The sequence below is a fragment of the Galeopterus variegatus genome, unplaced genomic scaffold, assembly GCF_000696425.1.
Source record: "Galeopterus variegatus unplaced genomic scaffold, G_variegatus-3.0.2 Scaffold302, whole genome shotgun sequence".
NCBI lineage: Eukaryota > Metazoa > Chordata > Mammalia > Dermoptera > Cynocephalidae > Galeopterus > Galeopterus variegatus.
In genome coordinates, this window is record NW_007726413.1 from 484,958 (window position 1) to 505,776 (window position 20,819).

At 36.8% G+C, this 20,819-nt stretch overlaps 1 protein-coding gene across 3 annotated transcripts in view; it reads right to left on the reverse strand.

Moving 5' to 3' along the window:
• Positions 1-20,819, reverse strand: part of KLHDC1 (kelch domain containing 1) — a 66,295-nt gene that overhangs the window by 9,616 nt on the left and 35,860 nt on the right. For 2 of the 3 annotated variants that reach the window (XM_008567182.1, XM_008567183.1), the window contains 6 exons: positions 19,977-20,060; positions 19,341-19,399; positions 16,850-16,962; positions 12,839-12,911; positions 8,229-8,313; positions 6,129-6,181 (listed from right to left, as the gene is read on the reverse strand). In XM_008567182.1, coding sequence (XP_008565404.1) covers positions 6,129-6,181; positions 8,229-8,313; positions 12,839-12,911; positions 16,850-16,962; positions 19,341-19,399; positions 19,977-20,060 — 467 coding nt within the window. The remainder of the gene's footprint in view (positions 1-6,128; positions 6,182-8,228; positions 8,314-12,838; positions 12,912-16,849; positions 16,963-19,340; positions 19,400-19,976; positions 20,061-20,819) is intronic. The other variant, XM_008567184.1, reaches the window with a different exon arrangement.

Genomic DNA, 20,819 nt, shown 5'->3' on the forward strand with positions numbered 1-20,819 from the left:
AAAAAAAAAAAAAAAAAGAAAAAAAAAAAGATATACCTAGGAGTCAATTTAATCAAGGAGGTGAAAGACCTCTACACAATGAAAACTATAAAACATTGGTAAAAAAAAATTGATGAGGACACAAATAAATGTTAAGATATCCCATGTTCATGGGTTGGAAGAATTAATATCATCAAAATGTCCATATTGCTCAAAGCAATCTACCCATTCAACACAATCCCTATCAAAATATCAACAACATTCTTCACAGAAATAGAAAAAGTGATCTTAAAATTTATATGGAGCCATAAAAGATCCCACATAGCTAAAGCAATCCTGAACAAAAAGAACAAAGTTAGAGGCATCACACTCCCTGACATAAAAATATACTATAAAGTTATAGTAACTAAAACAGCATGGTACTGGCATATAAACTGACAAACTGACCAATGGAATAGAGAGTCCCCAAAGAAACCCCCATATTTACAGCCACTGATTTCCCATAAAGATGCCAAAAATAGACAATGGGGAAAGGACAGTCTCTGTAACAAATAGTGCTGGGAAAACTGGATATCTACATGCAGAAGATTGAAACTAGACCCCTATCTCTCACTATATACAAAAATCAACTAAAAATGGATCAAAGACTCAAAACTATGAAACTACCAGAGGAAAACATAGGGGAAATGCTACACAAAATGGGAGCTGGCAGTGCTTTTTTGAGTAAGACTACAAAGGCACAGGCAGCTAAAGCAATAATACATAAATGGTACTACACCAAACTATAAAGCTGCACAGCAAGGGACACAGTCAACAAAGTGAAAAGACAACCTACAGAATGGGAGAAAGTGTTTGCAAACTACACATCAGACAAGGGGCTAATATCCAGAATATTTAAGGAACTTAAACAACTCAACAGCAAAAAAGCAGATAACCCAATTAAAAAATGAGCAAAGAACCTGAACAGTCATTTCTTAAAAGAAGACACAGAAATGGCCAACAGGCATATGAAAAAATGCTGAACATCAATCATCATCAGGGAAATGCAAATTAAAACCACAATGAGTTATCATCTCATTCCAGTTCTGACATCATCTCATTCCATTCCATTTTGGCTATTATCAACAAGACAAAAATAACAAATTTTGGTGAGGATTTGGAAAAAAAGGAACTCTCCTATATTGCTGGTGGGAGTGTAAATTGGTACAGCCACTGTGCAAAACAGTATGGAGGTTCCTCAGAGAACCAAAAACAGATCTACCTTAAGACCCAGCTATGCCACTACTGAGTATATATCCAAAGGAAATTAAATCAATATATCAGAAAGACACCTGCACTCCCATGTTCATTGAAGCACTATTCACAAGAGATGGAATCAACTTAAATGCCCATCAACAGATGAATGGACAAAAAAACTGTGGTATATATCCACGATGGAATACTACTCAGCTATTAAAAAAAATGGTACCCTATTATTTACAGCAACATGGATGGAACTGGAAACAATCATGTTAAGTGAAGTAAGTCAGGCACAAAGAAACAAATACCACATGATATCACTCATATGTGGAATCTAAAAAAAAAAAAGTCGTTCTTATAGAAGTAGAATACTGGTTACTAGAGGTGGGAGGGTGGGGGAAGTAGGAAAAGTGGTGGACTAATAGGTACAAAACCACACTATTTACCCCAAGTGAATCATTGTGCAGTATATACATGTATTAAAACAACATACTGTACCCCACCAATATATACAAGTGTTAAAATATTTTGAGTAAAAATGAATACATAAATTCACACTAATCATTTGATAAAACCATTAACAAAATCATTAAAATGATTTAAAATTATTTTAAAGTCTGGGAGGATACACACCAAACTCTTAACAATAATCATTGTGGGTGATGGGTCACAGGTGATTTTTTTATTTTTTAGCATATACTTTTCATATTGTATGAATTTTCTTGGTAAATACATTGTTCTTAAAATCAGAATAAATAATAGAGCTATATCTTTTAAAAAAGATATCTGAAGGTACAATGGGCATGATCCCACAAGTCCATTAGTCATACAAGCTCTTTGAGAAAAGGAACCATGTCCTAGTCACCTCTTTCTCCCAGCGTCTCAACACAGTAAATGCTAGTTGCCATCTGACTTAAAATTTAAACTAAAATGATCATGCTGGCTGCACTGCGGACAACTGGTTGTAGTTGCCAGCCATCATACAATAAATACTACTACACTACTGCTATGTTCAAGTTTTGATGTATCAAAATATGCTCAACATCAAAAGGGATGTGCCCATTCACAGAAAGCACTGTACTCAGTACCGTGAGTGACGCAAAGAAGCCTAAGACTGGTGATTGCCCTTGGTCCTAGCCTCAAACACAAGTCCACCCAGTTGTCTGTCCTTTCATTTTCTCTCATTCCTATGCTGGCTAATATACTCCCCATCACTACTTATTTTCCCTCCCAAACCTCCCTTCCACACTTTTTGGAATACCAGTTGTGAGGTCTACAAACATCCGTTTCCTCTGACTTTCAGTCTTTGCTCTAATTGAAATCCAAGAAATAGACTTGTGTGTAGCCTTCCTGAGAAATGAACTGACATTTACCCTCATCTCCATTTTCACAGACATGGAGCCAATGTGAGTGGTCCCCTCACTCCTAACTGCTGCTGCCAGGCTACTACAATTTCACCTTCAGGTGCTGCCATCTACTAACCTCCTGCTTGCTCTCCCCCAGTCACTGAAGACTTTGGCCCTGGCTCACCACAGTCTCTTTTCTTGACCAATTTTAGCATCTGCATGGAAAACCCTTTTCACTCTTTATGTCCTCACTCAGGACAGTTTCACCTTTGAAATCTTAAACTTCCGTATCCCCTTCTTGGACCAGAAACCTCTTATTCTTTTAATTCTTACACTCCCTTACTCTTTTGACGCTCCCTGTTTCCCTAAATAGTAACACTCCTTCAGTCTTAACTTCCTTTCCTATCCAGACTGGTCCATAAGCAATTCATTTTCTTGCCAGCAACTTGAATCCCCTTCTCCACTGTCCCTCTGTTATACCATCTTGGCCAAACTGCAACCATGCATAAATTCAGCCAGTCATCTTCTTTCTGCACTTGTGACCTGGCTGCTCAGTGCTGCTGGAGAAAACCATGTTCCTGCAGACATGGTGCCTCTATGTACTGATTATATTCTGTCTCAGCTAGGCACTACTACATTCTACATCCCTAGTCAGTATCTTCTCACAGTCACCTCAGCAATTCTAAATCTTCACCACTCTTCATTAAGTTCATACTCTCACCTCTATTTTTTCTTATCAGATGACATCACTATCAACTAAACTTGCTCAATGCCCTGCCTCCAACCAACAAAATTTTGTTTTTATATCCATACTTCCTTCTTTTTTGACTATTTTAAAATAAAAGTATCCTTCCTTCAATCAAGGGCTAATTGGACTCTGCTAAAATCCACCTCTTCAAGACCCTGCTTTGCCAATTTTTCCTTCATTTTCTTGTGTTTCCATCAACTTACCCTGCATTGGTTTCTTCCACTCAGCATATAAACAAATACACTTGCTCTTCCCCTGATCTTGGTGTGCCTCCCCAGAAGTCATCCTGGCTTCCACCTTCACCTTACCAACAACTTCCTAGTACTGCCAAACTACACAGTGCTTTCCAATCTAAATATTCTATGACCTCTCGCATTAGTCTTTCCATTTTCAGTTCTCTCCTCTCCCAGTTTTCATGCTGCCATCATCTCCTGGCTCACCTTTAATATCCCATCACTTTCGGGCCGGCCCGGTGGCGCACTGGATAGTGCGCCGCTTGGGAAGCGCGGTGGCGCTCCTGCTCGAGGGTTCGGATCCCACATACAGACCGGTTCCCGCTCACTGGCTGAGCGAGGCATGGGGGCGACGCTGAGGGTTGCAATCCCGTTGCCGGTCCCCGGCCCGGTGCGGGGGCAACACTGAGGGTTGCGATCCGTTGCCGGACACGGAAAAAAGACAAAAGACAAAAAAAAAAAAAAATATCCCATCACTTTCTTGCTGCTTCCTTTTCCTCTACCTACTCCTCACATGTAATGAGTTCTTAATGTTCATTTGTTGGCTTCCTATTTACTCTACAAACTCTTCCTGGGCAGAACTAACCCCTACTCCTTAATTCTCCAACAATATTTAAATTTTATGCCTAGCCAAGACCTCCTTCCATATATTCAACTATTTAATGGATGGCTCCACCAGAGGTCACATAATTACTTCAAGCTCAACATGTCTAAAACAAAATTCATCATTTCTACTCTATTGCACCTTCAAGCCTGTTGCCTTTTCCATATTCCCCCTATCATTAACTCTTCCTACTCCTTTCTCTTGGCATCCATTCAACCACCAAGTCCTTTCTACCTCCTAAATATCTCTAACTCCCTTCCTTCTCCAGCCCCACTGACACTCTCTAGATCGGATCCTCACTTCATGCCTGACCACTGCAATAGTCTCTTTACCAACTTTCTTAGTCATATATCCCTTCAATCCCTCATCCACACTGTTGCCAGAGGAATTTTCTACCTTGTAATATAATCATCTCGTTCCCCTGCTCCAAGTTTTTCAATGGTTCCTGATCTCCTACAAGACAATGTGAACTGCTCTGCATGAGAGACAAAGTCCCTAAATAACATATTGTTTCTGATTTTTGTCCAACCTCATTTCTTTGCAACTCTGCGCCTCATACTAATGCTCCAGCAATACTCAAGAATTCATAGTTTCCAGAACATACCACGCTCTTACATATATATATATATATATATATATATATATCTTTACACTAACACCCTTGCACTTCCTGTTCATGGCTAATTCTTATGTCAAAACTCTTCTTCTTCGGCAGATTTCTCTAACCTTTGCCATCTTAACCATGTGCACAGAGGGCCTTCTTCTCCAGTATTCTCATGAACTTTGTGTATGTTTCTCTTAAAGCAATTTTCTTTATCGATTATAGAAAAAGTATGAAAGTTTGAAAGTCTATATTATCAGCAATTTAAGGTAAAGGCCATGCCTTTTCATAGCACAGTGCCTTCCCACATAGGCACTCAAATATTTCTTGATCCCTGCGTATGAGGAACTTGCAGCCTACTTAGGGAGAGCAGTTATGTTCACAATAAAAGCTAAGCCATTATAAATCATTATAGCAGTGGTTTCCAAACTTATCTGCACATTAGAATGACCTGGGGATCTTTCAAAAGTTCCGAAGTCCAGGCCATACCCTAGACTAGTTAAATCACTCTGTAGGGGTGGCACAGAGTATTGATGTGGGGGTGGCCTACATCAATATTTTTTGAAGCTCCCCATGAGATTCTAATGTGCAGGCAAGTTTGAGAGCTACCACACTAAGAGAAGGAACAGTTAAGAAAGACTTCGGGAAAGTTCAGTTTGAGCTAGTCCAATGGTTTTCAAGAGACTCAAGTTGTAGAACATCTGGAAGTTATAGTATAATCCTTGAAATACCACGTCATCTCTCTCTCTCTCTCACGTGCCTTCACCCATGTTATTTCCACTGCATAAAATTACCACATTTGTTCACTAGGCAACTTCTACTTGTCTCAAATCCTTCCTCCCAACTCTCACAGGCAGAAATAGGGCCTTCGTCCACATTCCTCCAACTAAACTTTGTATATACTCCCTTTTAGAGAAAGAGTATATGAACTAAGACACTATACATCACACCATCAATTTAATAACAGCTTTGGGATTAAAAAAAGAAATTCTTCTATATTAAATGTGTGTGTGTGTATATATGTGTGTATATATAATACGTATGTATATAATTAGACACATTCTGATTTCCAAAAGGTTAAAATCTGAAAAAAGGCAGGGTAAGAATTAAGGAAACACAGTATTTTAATATTACCATATGGCCTACATACAATTTTGCAAGCAAAACAAAAAATGTGGCTGTACTGTATATTTTAATTTTAAAAAATCACATTGGTGTATGATTCATCATTATTAATTTGCCTATGCCCTTAGGAAGATGTAAATATTTTCTCTAATTCAAGTACCTGAAAAATATTATAACTCTTTCCAAAAAAGAGGAAGAAAGAAATGATCATACATTTACAGCATATATGTGTAAAAATACTGAATTTGCTTACCTGACTAGTGAGTAAGGCTGTGTTTGAAAGATCAATAAGTCATTACAGTGACCCTAATCAATATAAAAAAAAGGTCTCATGAGGGTTTTTGATAAAAATAACAGTGCATTAACAATTGAATGCTTTTTATTTATTTATTTATCTTTTTCCTTTTTGTCTTTTTTACTGACCGGCAACGGGATCGCAACCCTCAGTGTTGCGCCTGCACCGCGCTCAGCCAGTGAGCGGGAACCGGTCTCCACACGTAATAACTTCGTATAGCATACATTATACGAAGTTATACGACAGTAAAGGCCATATGGCAACGGGATCGCAACCCTCAGTGTTGCGCCTGCACCGCGCTCAGCCAGTGAGCGGGAACCGGTCTCCACATGGGATCCGAACCCTCGGTGGGAGCGCTGCCGCACTCCCAAGCGGCGCACTCTCCAGTGTGCCACCGGGCCGGCCCGAATGCTTTTTATTTTATAAATGTAAAAGAAATTATGTAAAGCAGCAAACAAATCTCTTTCTAGCTGTTGACACATACATGCATGCACATATACACGCATGCACATACATATACACATGCACATGCATACACGCATGAACACACAAACATATACATACACATACATTCATATACCTGCTATCTATGAACTTTGGGTATGTGGTTATCAATTTTCAGAGACCAGATTTTTACCTAACCAATATCCTACATAACAGTAAATTTAGAAATCACAAACACGTTCTCTGAGAACAGTGAGTTAAAATTAGCAGTAGTGGTTTTCAAACTTTTTTGTTTTTTAAGCAAATCTTTTTCTTCCAAGTAGTTCTTATTTTAAAGCTTCTTTATCTTGTCTCTTTTTTCCAGGTGTATTCTCTGGAAATTCTTAATTTGAAAATCAAGATCTGGAAGACTGTTTGAATAATGAGTCTTTCATCTAAAAGTTAAAAAGAGTCAGCAGAAAATTTCTCTTTTAAATGGGTCTTTAGAATTTCATAATTTATGATCATGATTTTATTCAGAATTTCTATTTTAATGGTAAACCTTGTATCCTAAACAAAGATTTCTAGTGCCAAGAAAGAGAAGACAAACCACAAAATTTGCTTTTAAATTAAATGCAAAGTTGTGATTTTAATCTTTTAGTGAAGCTCTTAGTTCTCAGCCAAAGAAAGCTCTAAAACTTTCAATATATGTAACATTTAAATCAGAGGCCTCAGAAACTATAAAATAAGCCATATTCCCTGGAGCAAAGCCACCTTATTTCAATGTTTGCCACTCCATAGGAGCAACTCTGGAGATGACTGTGCTTCAAGAGATAAGAGGGAGCTGGTGCCCTCCTGGCTGGACTCTGGCTCATCATACTCCATCCCTGACAGCTCAGAGTCCTACGCAAACCATAGCAATCAGTCCTGAATTCCTACCATCATGTACAGAATATGAATGTGGCCACCCTTCTCTGAATTTCCCAAGGTGCTAGGAGTGAAAGGACAATAGTCTCCAATACTCTTCATTTATCCCTTTGACTTTAGTTTTTTAAACTCGTATGTAAAACAGCTGGGTGAAGCAATGGTAAAAGATGCATAAAATAAAAAGAAAATACACTTTAAACACTTTAACAAAGTACTTTCCTCTTGAGGGGAAAAACTATCTGGTAAGATTCAGAAGGAATAAACAGGTAGCATCAATAGTACTGATGATGTTCTAGTTCTTAAATTAGCTAACAAATTTCATGGATATTTATTATTATGCTTAGCATATACATTATCAATATTCTCTAAGTATCAAATATTAATTTAAAATATTTTAATTTAATAAAATTATAAACATCCATACTATGATGAGGCTCAAAGAAAAAAGAAAAGAAAGAGTTGTCCTTTAAAAGTTCTTCTTAATAATCTGGCTAATGGAATTAATAGACCTATTTTGATCTGTGAATCCAAAATACACTGAAATGCTTCACGAAAGCCACTCATTTTGAAGATTAATCATAAACAGAGTAACATTTCATGCCATTTCATATTTTGCAATGTTAGAATATCAACATTCTTGCTGAATAGCCATTTAATTTGAATAACACAATTACTCAAAGGAAATATTTCAATAAAGGATTTTCTTACTGTATCCAAGGAAAGTAAATCATCTTTGCTCCCACCAAATACCATTATTTCATTTTCTTTTCCCAAACAGGCTGTGTGCCATAACCTATGATTGAAAATTATAAACACAGTGAGATACTATCAAGGAAGAAACTGTACATTATATATAAATCAATTCCAAATTGCACACTCTAAAATTTAATCTATTTCAAAAGAGTCATGTTTGAACTTGGACCTTTGGCATAACCTCAAAGGGATTCAATGTTAAAGATTCCTATAGAATTCATTAAATACTATCATTTTAATTAAGGAGATGACTCCTAATAATTCTTTCTATTACATCCCCCAAACTTTTTCTAACCCTTTTATCTCATAATATTATCCTTGAAATAAAATAAATTTAAAAAGAACAGATCACTTTATTATCAAAACAGGCACCTTTCTCTGTTTCTTTACTGCTCTATCTGCCACGTTGCTATTCTCATCATTTTTGCCTCATTTTTCCTGCTTTCTGTTCCCCATCACCTGGCAATTTCATTTTGATGCACCCTTCACATTTCCATTGTCACACTATGGAAATACTACAGAAAACATTGTTACACAGTGCCTCATCACTCTGGGTATAGAATAACAAATGCTCCTAGTTTTTCTGTCTTTAATCTCCCCCAGCTACATATAGCTAATAATAATATTTGTCAAATATTATTTTAAATGATGGAAATTTCCTGGTCAGATAGCATCTGTGCTACCAATAGCTGTTTTTCCTAGCCCAATATTTATGATCAATTGCTATTTCTTTTTCCCACAGATCTTAATTCTTGCCTCTCCCCAAAGGAGCCCTCTATTTCAGCCAAGTTCATTTCCTTGCTTCCCCTAAGAGAAAAGCTTATATCTACATCTAGGCTTTTGTTCACCCTGTTTCTTATGCTTAGAATGATAAGCATAAGAAAAAACTGCTAGGAAGTGTTCCAAATACCTATCCAAACTGGTTCTGTTACCATCTCTGTTCAATCCTCTTCAACATTTATGTGCTCATTTTGTACTCTTTAAGTTACATTTGGAGATAAACTGCTCTATACACTACTTTAATTGTTTGATGTGTGTGTTTTCTAGCTACCTAAGAAGACTATGAGGTCCTTGAGGTCAGAAATTGCCCCAGTGGTGTGCTGGAACTGGCTCATTGGCTAGTTGAAGTCAATTGTGTGTATTTCCATCCAACTCCATGTTCAGTGACATCACGTTGCTAGCTTGAAATCAGCCACGGTGGGCATATTTACACCTTGGAGATGAGCAAATGCTACAAATTGGGGCTTTCAAAAAAAATTTCCAGGAGAGCTGTTGTTAACCGTTTACCAGTACACCACCAGAACTTGGGTAATCTAATTTTATACTTCTCCTTAAAAATGCCTAATACGGTGTTCTGCAACCAGTTAAGTGCTCAGAAACTTTTGATTCACAAAAGCGAACACAGAATACCAGCATAATTTATTCAGTGATTAAATATACAAATTATTTCATAAAGGAGTTGAGCATCCTGTGTTCTTTTGGAAATTTCTAATAGCTCATATACAACTCCACATTATTTACTAAGAATAATTTTATGGTTTTATAAAGATCAATATTTCCAGAGGCTCTAACTTTCAGAGAAAAGTACATGTAAACTTCTCAATATTAGAGGACAAATTAGGATTTTATAAAGTTGTTGCTTTGCTTTTTTTTTTTTTTTTTCTAAAAGATGACCGGTAAGGGGATCTTAACCCTTGACTTGGTGTCGTCAGCACCACGCTCAGCCAATGAGCGAACCGGCCATCCCTATATGGGATCCGAACCCGTGGCCTTGGTGTTATCAGCACCGCACTCTCCCGAGTGAGCCACGGGCCGGCCCCGTAAAGTTGTTGCTTTGCTTTTGAGAGTACTCTGATTACTTTTCTCAATAGACAAAATTGCTGAAGCAACAGATGTCCAAAATAATTATACATTACCACTTATTTTATTACCACAAAACATATTTTTAGTACATTATTCCCTTTTATTTAATCTCCACAAGTGTGAACAGTAGGATTATGCACAATTTGTTAAACCAAATACTTTCCTCAAACAATTATGTACACATTCAATAACAAATGCATTTGTGCCCCAGGATACAACCAAGTTATTAGAGATGTTTGGGAAAGACTCTGCCCAGGGCTGGCTAGTTAGCTCAGTTGGTTAGAACATGGTGCTGATAACACCAAGGTCCAGGGTCTGATCCCTGTACCAGCCAGCTGCCAAAGAAAAAAAAAAAAAAAAAAAAAAGACGGTCCAATTCTCCAACTTATATGTTAGAACATAAACTGATACAAATCTTCAGCAAGAACCCAGATTACTTTGAGGGGTTAGGCAGGGGGATTGGAAGGGGGATTGGAAGAGGGATTGGGTAAATGAGATAGAATACAATGAATACCCTCATATATGGGAAGGAATTGTTTAATTACCTGGAAAGAAGGCCATGTATAACTATGGCAATACTCATGAGATTCAACAGTAGTTAAGGCTCTATATACCAACACTTTATCTGACATCTCTTACAGACGCATAGAAAAAGGTCCTCACTGACAGCCACCTATATTGGTCAAGAGATATGGCTATATAGATGGCTTTTCAACCAAGCATAGTTTTATCTAAGGTGAGACCTGGAGAAGAGAGTGCTACACTGTAGATTGGTCCCCCAAGAAGACATTTGACAATATCTGGAGATATTTTTAATTGCCACAACTTAGGGAAAGGGAAGGTAGTACTATTGTCATCTAGTGGGTAAAGGACAGGGATGCTGCTAAATATCCTACAATGCACAGGACACACCTAACAAAAAAGAATCATGTGGTCCAAAATATCAATAGTGTTGAGGTTGAGAAACCCTGACTTAGAGTTTTAATTAAGAGGAGAATTGGGCAGCTTCTGTTGCAAATTATAACTTGAAAAAAGTTTGCACGAAATGCATTTAGATGTTACTAAATTGTCACTTTCATAAAAAATTAGTTATATATATATATATATTTACACACATATACATTCTCCTTACACTCAACTGTATCCCACCTGTTCTCCTCCTCACCTCATACCTGAAGATAGATCTGCCTCTGTCTTATCTGCCTTAGGGAAACTCTGGCCTGGATTTCATCATCGAAGAACACTGGAAAGCCTTTCCTGCCTTGATTTTGGTGACATCTAGCTCGCAACCTGATGTTTTTCCTACAGACTGATAGTTTATGTCCTTTCACAGCTGCTCTAAACTTATCACCTAAACATTCTAATAAAGCATATTATTTACATGACACATCAGCTGAATCAAAGAAATCTCTTTACATAACTCTACTTCTAACTAGTATATTATTGTTAACAGTTGTGTTGCTCTAATTACTCATTAAGGGTTGAAATATAAAATAGAAGCAATTTAAAAATTAAGCATATTTTACTACGATTTTGTCTATAATTAATGTATTCATACATCAGAATGAATTAAAATTAACTAAGAGATTATCTAGTCCAATTCCCTCATTTCACAGATGAAAAAACTGATGCTCAGTTTCTTTAAGTGAGTTTTAAAAGCCAAAAAGCTAAGTAGTGGCTGAGCAAGGACTAGAACTCTGGGCTCCCATATCTTAATATAAAACTCTTTGAATTTAAAAAATATATTTCAGAAGAGCCAGAATTGTTAAAATAGTACATTCCAATGAGTTTTTATACAAGAAGATGTAAGAATCACATATGTAATAACAATAAACTCTAAATGTATTGTAAATACTAATATAAATATACATACCAAAATATATATAAATACTTTTCAGGCCCTTTTCTCAAGAAAGTTACTATCATTTATTAAATAATAAAGATATATATCATTAAATGACTTCACACTAGCATAAACAATCTGTAGTAAAAATATTCTGAAATACAGGCCATGAAAAAAATAAAATATATTACTGACTATAATAATTATAATGTGCTGAATCTGAATTTCTTTCGCAGCTATCTTTATTATACCATTCAATCAAATAAGGAAAAATAAGAATTATAGTACTAATGTGTTTTTCTTTATAGTCTAATAATAGTATATTGTTTCTACAATTTTTTATCCTATAACATGCCACAAATAATATGTTTTCTTTTTCAAAAAATTCACATTAAGGAATGCACAATAGAGTTAATAGAGAAAAATAATAATCTGTCATCTACTGGATCAACATAAAAGCAAATTCCCTCATTAAACTGCTTTAAACCTCTTTCAAATACAAATTACTATTAAAGCCAACTCCATTCTCATCTACTTACTGAAAATATTAACATTCAAATAATTAATAATATATGATGCTTTTAATTATCTTAGTCTTTTCCTATTTATCAGGTAAGATTATGCATTTATCTAAAAATACATTTTCAAATATGCAAATATTGGTAAAAACTCTGTATATCATTTCTAATAATCAGACAATTAAAATGATAATTAAATTATTTAGGTAACATCAAGCTCATTTGAAAGATATCCTTCCTATAGTCTATGGTTTCAATGGCAAACACTGTAAATTCAGTGCTATAGTTTAATACTTTAAAAATTCTTAACTATTTTATTATTTGTAAACTTCTAGACTTACCTTGGTCTTGTTTTAGGTAAATGTGTAAGTTGTTTCCAACAATTTGTTATGACATTATGAATCCAACCATCACCTGCAATATTTTGACAGTTGAGAAGTTAAGATTAGGTCCTCGGATACAATTTTAATTTTTTCCCCAATGTATCATGCTACCTTTATATGACTATCTTTTGTGTATGTGCATATTTTATCATAAAGATTTTAAAACATACAAAAGTAGAGTGAACAGGACAATGAACCCTCCACATAGCCCAGATTCAACAACTCTCAAGATTTCAACACATATGCTCCATTTATCTGTTTTTGTTATTCTTATTGCTGAATTTTTCTAAATCAAGTCCTAGATCTCTGATCATTTTCCCCGTACATACTTCAGTATGCACTGCTAAAAAAATGCACATTTTTAACATAACCACAATGCCATTTTCACATTCAACAAAACTAAAATAATTTATTGGTATCATCTAATACCCATATGACCAAATCTTAAACTGAATCGTTAAGAGAGGAAAGTGACTAGACTAAGAATTAGGGCATTTAATTTCTCATAGTTTAATGACCAAAAACAACAAATAGGAATTAAAAACACCACATCACATGAAGGTAGTGAAATGTACAGATATTAGTTTTTGGTTAGAGTCTGAATCTCTTCTGATTAAAAATCTCACAAATTGGAGAAGTGTAATAATCTGCAAGAATAAATAACATTCCCCAGCCTCTGGAGTTTGTTCGTTTGGTGGCTAGCAGACTGCCAAATACACGGTTGATGCTTAATGAACTTTTGTTGAAAAATAGTTGTTTCCAGATCCTATATGAAATTATACGAATGGGCTTAATAGTATGCATGGTTTCTTTTTTACATATTTTTATTGAAACAATTGATTATACACGTCTGTGAGGTACAGAGTTAGCTATCATTATTTGCATACAATATGTGATGATCAATAGAAATTTTAATAAAAAATCCCATTGATTATTTTTTTTCCTTTAATTTTTATTGAATCATAATTGATTACACATAGTTGGGGGTTCAACATTGACATATGTTGATCAAATCAATGTTACTAGCATATATATAGCTACAAGTCATACTTATTCTTTATGTCCCTTGTCCAATCTCTCCCCCACTCCCTCCCCCTTCTAATTACCCTAGATTTCTTCTTTCCTTCTGAAAGAGTAATGGTTACTCTGTTGATTTGTTGCCTAGATGATCTGTCCAATGCTGAGACGTGTATTCAGGTCCCCCTAAATTATTGTAGAGCAGATGCTTCTTCTGTCACTCTGCAATGAGCTTTGTGGAGAGAGACATCCTCTTCTTTTCTTTGGTCTCTGCTGGTGACTCTCCTTGTGTCAATGCATTCCAGTGGCTGGTGGACCATCTATGTGGTAGTTGTGGCCTTTAGCTGCTTTTGCAGCAGCCATGTTTATTGTGGTGGCTGTGGTGGGCCACCCACATGGAGGTGATGTTTTTGGCATGCTCCTTACTTAGTTGGTGGTGGCGATGGCAGTGTGCCTGGTTGTGGGAGGGGTCCAGTCCCTGACTACATGCCTCAGGACCCTGGGTGGGCCTGTGGCACTGGTGGTGTGCCTGGTAGGGGGCAGAGGGTCCGGTCCCTGGATCCAGACCTCAGGACCCTGGGTAGGCCCTATAGTGCTGGTGGTATGCCTGGTTGTCCCCCATATCTGGCTTGGTAGCCCAGGGAACTTCAGGTCCTTCCAGGTGTTCTTTGGTGAAATGAGATCTTTACTAGTCAATATCAAACTTTGTCTCTGGTTGTGGGTACTCTTGTTTTATCTTTCAGCTCTGTGTTGGATTATTTGCTGTTCTCACCATTTAAACTCTGCGCTGGAACTAATTTGTTGTCCTTTCCTTATTTCTAAAGTGGGGGAACTTCCTGTGGGGATCAGTACTTGAGCTCTGTGGTTGAGCTAAATTGCTGCTTTGCTGTTGATTCCCTGAGGAACCCTTTTTGTGCAGCTCAGGTTTTTGTTTTTTTTTTTTGTCTTTTTTGTTTTTTTTTTCCGTGTCCGGCAACAGATCGCAACCCTCACTGTTGCCCCCGCACCGGACTGGGGACCGGCAACGGGATTGCAAGCCTCGGGGTTGCTCCCGCGCCTCGCCCAGCCAGTGAGCGGGAGCCGGTCTGTATGTGGGATCCGAACCCTCGGATGGGAGCGCCGCCGCGCTTCCCAAGCGGCGCATTATCCAGTGCGCCACTGGGCCGGCCCACAGCTCAGGTTTTAATGGCTGACTTTATAGGACTTCTGGGTTTAGTGAAATCCAATGCACCTGGGCTGTGTAGAAACACTGGTCTAGGCTGGAGTCTTTTCATTAAACTGCACCCCATGCAATTCTATATGCCTGACCAGTCTCCTCTGAGTGGTCCTACGCTGATTGGGGGGAAGATGAGCTGCCCTTGCTGTGTCTCAGTGCTCTCCCAGTGGGCCTGTCTCCCCCACTACTCATGCTTCAAACACTTCCCATGGGACAGGTTGTACGCTGGTCTCTTGTGATGACTCACTGGCCTCTGAGTGGCTCCTTTTTTTCAGTTGTTGTGGCTCCTCGGTCCTATGTGGGTCTATGGGAACCCTATTAGTGGTTTTGCTTGCCTGGGGGCCATCAAGGCCCTCTTCTGTCCTGCCACCTCCAAGCAAATCCATTCGAAAGGCACAGCTATGGCTTTTGCTGGCTACTGCTCCATGCACTCAGCAGTTCCAGCTTGGAAGAGGCTGGGGCTTGAAATGGTCAGAGAGGTTTTTTCTTTCTCTCATCGTGGCTTCTCTGGCCTTCATTCACTCTGTAGGTCTCTCCTCCTCTTCCCCTGAGCTTTAGTGGCCCAGCTTGGTTGTCATTGCTTTTTAAGAGTTGTAAATTAGTTGATCTGTGGGAGAGAATGTTGCTGGGGACCATCTATTTCACCATCTTGACGGGAAGTGATGTATGTTTCCTTAATGAAAACATCTTTAGTCATAAGAAACTTCTGGGTTAAGAAAATGTAAAACATCAACATTTAATATGTCAAACTTCTTAAGTGGATATTCTTGGTCATTTGTCTATCTTGGTGCCCCAATTTTACTGCTGAAAGAAAAACTGCATTATAAAACCCAGAGCCATTGAGATAAGCAGTGACAGGAGTTAAAAAATTCTAGTTAAGCACTTTCCTTTACAGTTCTGGAACAAAGAAAATGCAACTGGCCTTCCCACCTTAGAGGAGGGTACCTCAAAAAGTTCATGGAAGGGATGGCCCGGTGGCGCACTGCTACAGTGCGCCGCTTGGGAGTGCGGCAGCGCTCCCGCCGAGGGTTTGGATCCCACATACAGACCGGTTCCCGCTCACTGGCTGAGCGAGGGGCGGGCGCAGCACCGAGGGTTGCGATCCCGTTGCCGGTCCCGGTCCGGTACGGGCGCGACACTGAGGGTTGCGGTCCGTTGCCGGACATGAAAAAAGACAAAAAGGAAAAAAAAAAAAAAAGTTCATGGAAAATAGAATTTAAAAAGATAATGTGAATCTTTCCATGAACTTTTTGAAGACCCCTCCTATTTCCACAGCCTTCTAGAAAACACTGCTCTTCTAATTCCCAGTCCAGTATACAGTGTAAGCATCTGGATCAAATTCAGGAGGACAGAGAATCACAGAATATGATAATGGAAAAGGGGCTTTAATTCATCCAGGTTCAACCATCCTTCCTCTTCTCCATATCTAGGAAGGAGGAGAATGTGGAGAGGCAACAGCACAAAAGCAAAGAGGTCTTCCAATTCTGTCTTTTGTCTGTGTTTCTGTCAGCGGGCTGGTATGGGGATCTGAACCCTCACCCTTGGTGTTACAAGGCTCCACTCCAGCCAACTGAGCTAACAGCCAGCCCCTCTTCTAATTCTCAATGACAGCAGGTAGTGGGGATAAAGGTAAATCAGAAAAATGGGAAAAAGGAAGACTTTCTTCACCATAGTATGAAATACGATCAAAAAAAAGAATGAGATAATAGTTGTAGGCTAAACTTTAATCGACTTACTTAATGGAATATTATCTGCACTTAGTCCACCAAATAGGAAAAGCTTGTCATCAGCTACTGGGGTTAAAGTATGCCATGACCGATGTTTTGGGCTTTCTCCATTAATAGAAATCCTGCAGCAAGAGAAAAAATAAATAAAAATCTACGTAATACGTTAATCAAAATAAAAGGGTTTTGATCATCTCAAATCTTAAAGAAAAAACTGCCCTCACTGCTCTGAAAAAAAGCTGATTTTACTAGTCCCACCTGCATGAATATTTAAAAAACATTCTTAAATTCTTAAATGAATTAAAACAATTTCTTTCTATTTAATATCCATTCCATCTGGCCACAGAACACAGTGAAAATAAGTCAATTCCCAATTAATTCTCAGTGCATTTTCAGCATGATTCTTATTGGTTAATCAACACCTTTCCCCAGTTTTTCAACACAATTATTTTCATGTCTGTAACTTCTTACTGTTATTTCACGTTTAATTTTGTGTTTTTAGCTGATTTCCCCAAGGATGTTATGGGTTTTGTTGTTTTTACTTTGGTCTGCTATTGTAGAATTTCCCATAGCATTATCTTCACCTGAAAATGCTAGCTACTCTAACCTCAAAATAAAAGAATATAAGCCATTCCAGATCCAGAATAAACCTCTAAAGATGTCAAACAAATACTACCCTGTTTAAAAAAAAAAAAAAAAAAAAACAGAAATAAAAACATAAACACAAGTTAGAAGCAAAAGAGTTTAATTCAGAAGTGAGGAGACTCCATTCCTCAGCAGTCTAAAGGCTCCAGAATAACATGGGCCATTTTTGGAAGATGTAATTTTCCAAAATGGAAAATTTTCTTTTGTTGATTGTAAGAAACACTTTGGTTACAAAACATTGAACAACCACAAAAACACATTTTCCAAAAGGAGAGTTCACCTATAACTTTGTCCCTCAGCAATAAGAAATGATAATAATTTGGTATATATCTTTTCAAACTTTAACACATATATAACATATATATTACACACACACACACACACACACACACACACACATACATGTATATAAATGGAATCATATATTTCATCTTTTCAAACTTTAACACATATATAACATATATATTACACACACACACACACACACACACACACACACACACATACATGTATATAAATGGAATCATATATTTTGCTGTGTAACTTTTGTTCAATGAACTAATATTTTGTAGAAGCAAACCATGAAGTATGGTTTCCTTGGTAATGGAAGCATGGCGGTCCGCTGAGTAAATGTATCATACTTAAACAATCCCCACTGATCTCAAGTTTTGGATTTTACAAATAATGTTGCAATAAACTTCTTTGCACACACACATACATTTGCCAATTATTGTCTTTGAAAATATTCTGAATCAAAGCATAAATTCCATTTTATATTTTAAACACAGAGACCCAGACCCTGGGGCAGGTAGAAGCCAAGCCAGATAAAATTCTGCCCCCCCCACCCCAAAACAAAACAAAACAAAAATATATTGCCAGACTGTTTTCCACAAAAATTGTACCAATTTGTACTCCTACAAATTGCGTTGTTACCTCCTTGCACACACTGGTCATTATAATTATTTTTATCTGAAAAGTGAAAACTTAAGTTTTGTTTCCATTTCTTTGATAATCTATGAGGTTGAACATCTTTTTAAAATAATTTTTGCCCATTAGTATATATTCTATGAGTTGCTCATTCATGTTCTTTGCCTACTTTTATACTGGATTATTTGTCTCTCTCTTACTGATTTTTTAAGTTCTTGTGGACCTTAGCCCTGACCTTTCTCTGGTAAAAATATTGCAAACTCTCCTTCCAGTTTGTTTTTGTTTGCATTTTCCAATCTACCTTTTAATTTTTTTGTGCTGTATTTTTCTATAAAGAAATTTTTAATTCTTAAGTGATTCTATCTATCAGTTTTTTCATTTATGAATTTTGGGTTTATATCATCTCTATAAAAGCTTTCTCCCTGCCAGGATTTTAAAGACAATCTGTTATATTTTCCTCCAACACTTTCATGGTTTTATTTTTAATGGTATTAATACTTTGGAATAATACATAGCTCTGATTCCATCTCATTACGTGAATGGCTGAATTGATAGCTAAATATATTTATTCTACTGTTAAATATATGAGCCATAATGAAAATCTAACTTTTACGAACTCAATTATCTGTTCACCTGAGATGGCCCCATTCAATTACTCCTTCCTTTCTTCTACTGATTAGTCCTCAAAGAATACCTAGTATAAAACTTGTATTTTTACATAATCAATTTTCAACTGTTGATATTTTCATGTTTTGTATAGTTTGGTTAAAGAATAAACTCTATTTAAATCTTCATATCCCTTGCTTAGACATATAATCTGAAAGGAAAAAAAAAAAAAATTCGGTTTGAGGGACCCAAATTTGGATTATGGGCCCTGCCCACATATACATACATGCCTACAGATTAAAACATACTGAGATTTCACACTTACCTTCCAGACCAAGTCCAGGTATCTAAGTTGAGATAGTGCAAATCATTCATCCTAGTTTGCTGAAATAAAAGTGTGTTAAATTGGTCAGTGTTTTACACCTTTTACTGACTAAATTTTGGTTTTAAAATAAGTTCAGATTAGAAACAGACTATCTCTATTTTACTTAACATCAGAAGTTGAAATTGGGAAACAATGCTAAGCATTGATAAAATTAACATAGAGCTCTCAAATTAATGTGTGAAAAGGGAAAGGGAAAATGGGTTTAAACTAATAGGACTTTGATTATAAGAAATTAAACTATCTGATAATTGCACTGAAGTGAAGGATTCTCCTCATTAAAATATGATTTATAATTATTTGTGATCGCTCATGTATGGTCTGTTTTGGAAATAGAAGATAAGTAGAAGTTATTATTGAATGCCATTTTCATCTGTAGAGTATGTGAATGTTCAATTGTTCCACAAAGCCAGAAGATTTTTATAAGAAGCATCACACATAAAAGTACCATTTTCATTAAAAATACTAACCAAGGCTGGCCAGTTAGCTCAGTTGGTTAGAGCACAGCCTTATAACACCAAGGTCAAGGGTTCGAATTCCTGTACCGGGCAGCTGTTAAAAATAAAAAAAAATACTAACCAAAACACGTCCACCAAAGATATAACCCTTATTTCCAAGAACTGCACATGTATGCGCGGCTCGTGGCTGTGGTGGAACTCCGCCCTGCAAGCAGAGATAAGAACAGATTGCAAAAAACTTGAAACATCTGTAATAAAGTCACATTCCTATGCTGAGTATGAGACATACCATTACCTATGTAATTCAATTAAAAATCCTAATGCAAACGTTCATCCTAAATAGAAATAATTATAGACAAATGCTACTCTTCAAGAACAAAATTTATTCTCCCTGATCTTTACTTTTTAAAGTGTTTTTCTTAAATGCCTGACACTATTTAGCAAAATAAGATTTCATGTAGATTTTAGCTTGAAATATAAGGATATAAAAAATCAAATTAAAAAAATTCTGTCTCTGTCTCTTTCTCTCTCTGTCACACACACACACACACACAGAGTTAATATTAGGAGTGAACAGTGCATAATATGATAATCTTAGAGACTCTATAAAAGTAAATATGGCCCCCAAACTCTTGATTCTTCAAATTCACAATAAGATTTTCACTCTCGGCTTAAGCCAAACAGTGCTTTATCTCTCACTAAAGCTCTCTACATTAACTGATAAAACTTCAGTGTAGAGATACTTTAGTCTGAATAAATACTGTACAGCATATCTCTTCTTTACAGAACTTTTTAATTGTTGAGAAAAGACAGACTATAATGGGTAGATGAATGAATAAGATTTGAAGGAAGATTCTTCTGCACAATTTCCATGTGTTCATGGTGGGTGCCTTTGTGCATGTATTTCATTCCAAGTTCTGAAAGAATCCAACATTTTCAGCTCATTGGCTACTGAATGTGGGCA